This window comes from Manacus vitellinus, unplaced genomic scaffold (genome assembly GCF_001715985.3).
Source record: "Manacus vitellinus isolate BGI_N305 unplaced genomic scaffold, ASM171598v3 ctg7180002433421_pilon, whole genome shotgun sequence".
In the NCBI taxonomy this organism is placed as follows: Eukaryota; Metazoa; Chordata; class Aves; order Passeriformes; family Pipridae; genus Manacus; species Manacus vitellinus.
In genome coordinates, this window is record NW_021938481.1 from 1 (window position 1) to 1920 (window position 1920).

The 1920-nt window shown below is 66.3% G+C and overlaps 1 protein-coding gene across 1 annotated transcript; it reads left to right on the forward strand.

The window, feature by feature from the left end:
- Window positions 1-6: 6 nt before the first annotated feature.
- UNC93B1 (unc-93 homolog B1, TLR signaling regulator) lies at window positions 7-1868 on the forward strand. Its single transcript, XM_029958479.1, has 7 exons — window positions 7-141; window positions 224-317; window positions 404-528; window positions 599-781; window positions 854-1127; window positions 1388-1506; window positions 1583-1868. The coding sequence occupies exons 1-7, from the start codon at window positions 19-21 to the stop codon at window positions 1850-1852; spliced, it is 1188 nt and encodes a 395-aa protein (XP_029814339.1). The 5' UTR covers window positions 7-18; the 3' UTR covers window positions 1853-1868.
- Window positions 1869-1920: the final 52 nt, after the last annotated feature.

The window sequence follows — 1920 nt, forward strand, 5'->3', positions numbered from 1 at the left end:
CCTGCTGTGCCGTGCAGGATGGCCCAGAAGTACTACGAGTATGTCAACTACAAGGAGGAGCAGGAGAGGGTGCGGGCACCGCGGGACGCTTGCAACGCCTACATCATCATCTTCCAGACCATCTTCTACTCCTGCTTCCACGTGAGCGCCGGTGGGATGGGCGGGATGGGCAGGGGGGGCCGCACCGGCAGCACTGAGCCTGCCCCCCCTCTACATCTCGTAGTTGAGCTTCGTCTGCGCTCAGATGCCCATGGTCTTCTTCCTCAACAACTACCTGTACCAGCTCAACCACACGCTGTTCGCAGTGAAGCACTGCGGTGAGGCCACGGGGGCGTGAGGAGGCACCGGGAGCCTCTATCCCCCCCCCTGCTGGGGTTAACCATGGCATGTGCCCCCCCGGCAGGGACACTGAGCCACGGCACGCTGCCCGGCTTCAACAAGACAGTGCTGCAGAGCCTGCCCCGCAGCGTCAACCTCATTGTCGTGGAGAGCGCGTTGATGGCTGCCGCCTTCCTCGCCATGCTGGTGGTGAGCGCCGGGCAGGAGGGCACGGCGCCGGGCTGGGCAAGGGCAGCGCCTCACCTTCGGCACTCCGCAGGTGCTGGTGCTGTGCGGCGCCGCGTACCGGCCCATGGAGGAGATCGACATGCGCAGCATCGGCTGGGGGAACATCTTCCAGCTGCCCTTCAAGCACATGCGGGACTATCGCCTGCAGCACCTCCTGCCGCTGTTCATCTACAGCGGCTTCGAGGTGCTCTTTGTCTGCACCGGATTCTCCCTGGTAGGACCTGGGATGGGGTGTGGGGGGGTGAGGGAGCGGGGCCGCGCGACACTGAGCCCGCCCTCGCTGCAGAACTACGGCGTGTGCACCCTGGGGCTGGAGAAGCTGGCGTATCTCCTCATGGCCTACGGCTTCTCTGCCTCGGCGTGCTCCAGCCTGGCCCTGAGCATGCTGCGCCTGCGCCGGCAAATCCCGCTCCTGGCTGGGGCCGTCATCCACGCCGCACTACTGGTGCTGCTCTTCTGCTGGGCGCCGGAGCCCCGGCAGCAGGCACAGGCACCGCTGCTCTACATCGTCGCCGCGCTCTGGGGCACGGGCAGCACCCTCAACAAGACCGGAATCAGCAGTGAGTGGTGGGGGAAAAAAAACGGAACAGCCTTGGTGGTCCCCACAATGTCTCCAATATCCCCGAAGCATCACCGGTGGTGGTCCCAAAAGCAGCCTTGGCGGTGCCCAAAATGCCTTGGCTGCCCCCAGCTTCTCCACGTGTCCTCTCCCCACTCACCCTGGCACTGTGGGACACACCCCCTGTGGCTGTCCCGTTGTCCCCCATGCCAAGGGGACCACGGCAGGGGAAGGGGGCGCTGATTCTGGTCTCTGCCGCAGTCCTCCTGGGAATGCTGTACAAGAACAAGGAGCGCCAAGACTTCATCTTCACCATCTACCACTGGTGGCAGGCCCTGGCCATCTTCGCCGTCTACCTCTCGTCCGGGCTGCCCATGAAGGTGAGCCCCAGGTGCGCCCCAGCCCAGCCCTGGGACGTTCCAAGCTCTCCGGATCCCAAACCTCGCTATGCCGCAGGCCAAGCTGTCCATGCTGCTGCTGACGCTGGTGGTGGCGGTGGGGACGTACCTGTGGATGGAGCGGAAGCTGGCGCGGCGCGTGGAATACCGGCTGCCCCGCCTGCCGCGCCCACGCCACAAGCCCTGCGGGTACCGCTACCTGGAGGAGGACAACTCGGACGAGACCGGCTCCGAGGACGGCGGGGACCAGCAGGACGGCAGGGAGAGCCCGGCAGGGGCTGCCCGCGGGGACGAGCAGCCCAGAGAGGATGGGGAGCAGCTGGGATAGGGACAGCCCGGCCCCGCCCTGCCCTCAGCGCCGAGCGGGGCCATCGCCCTCCCTGGGGATGCCCAAAC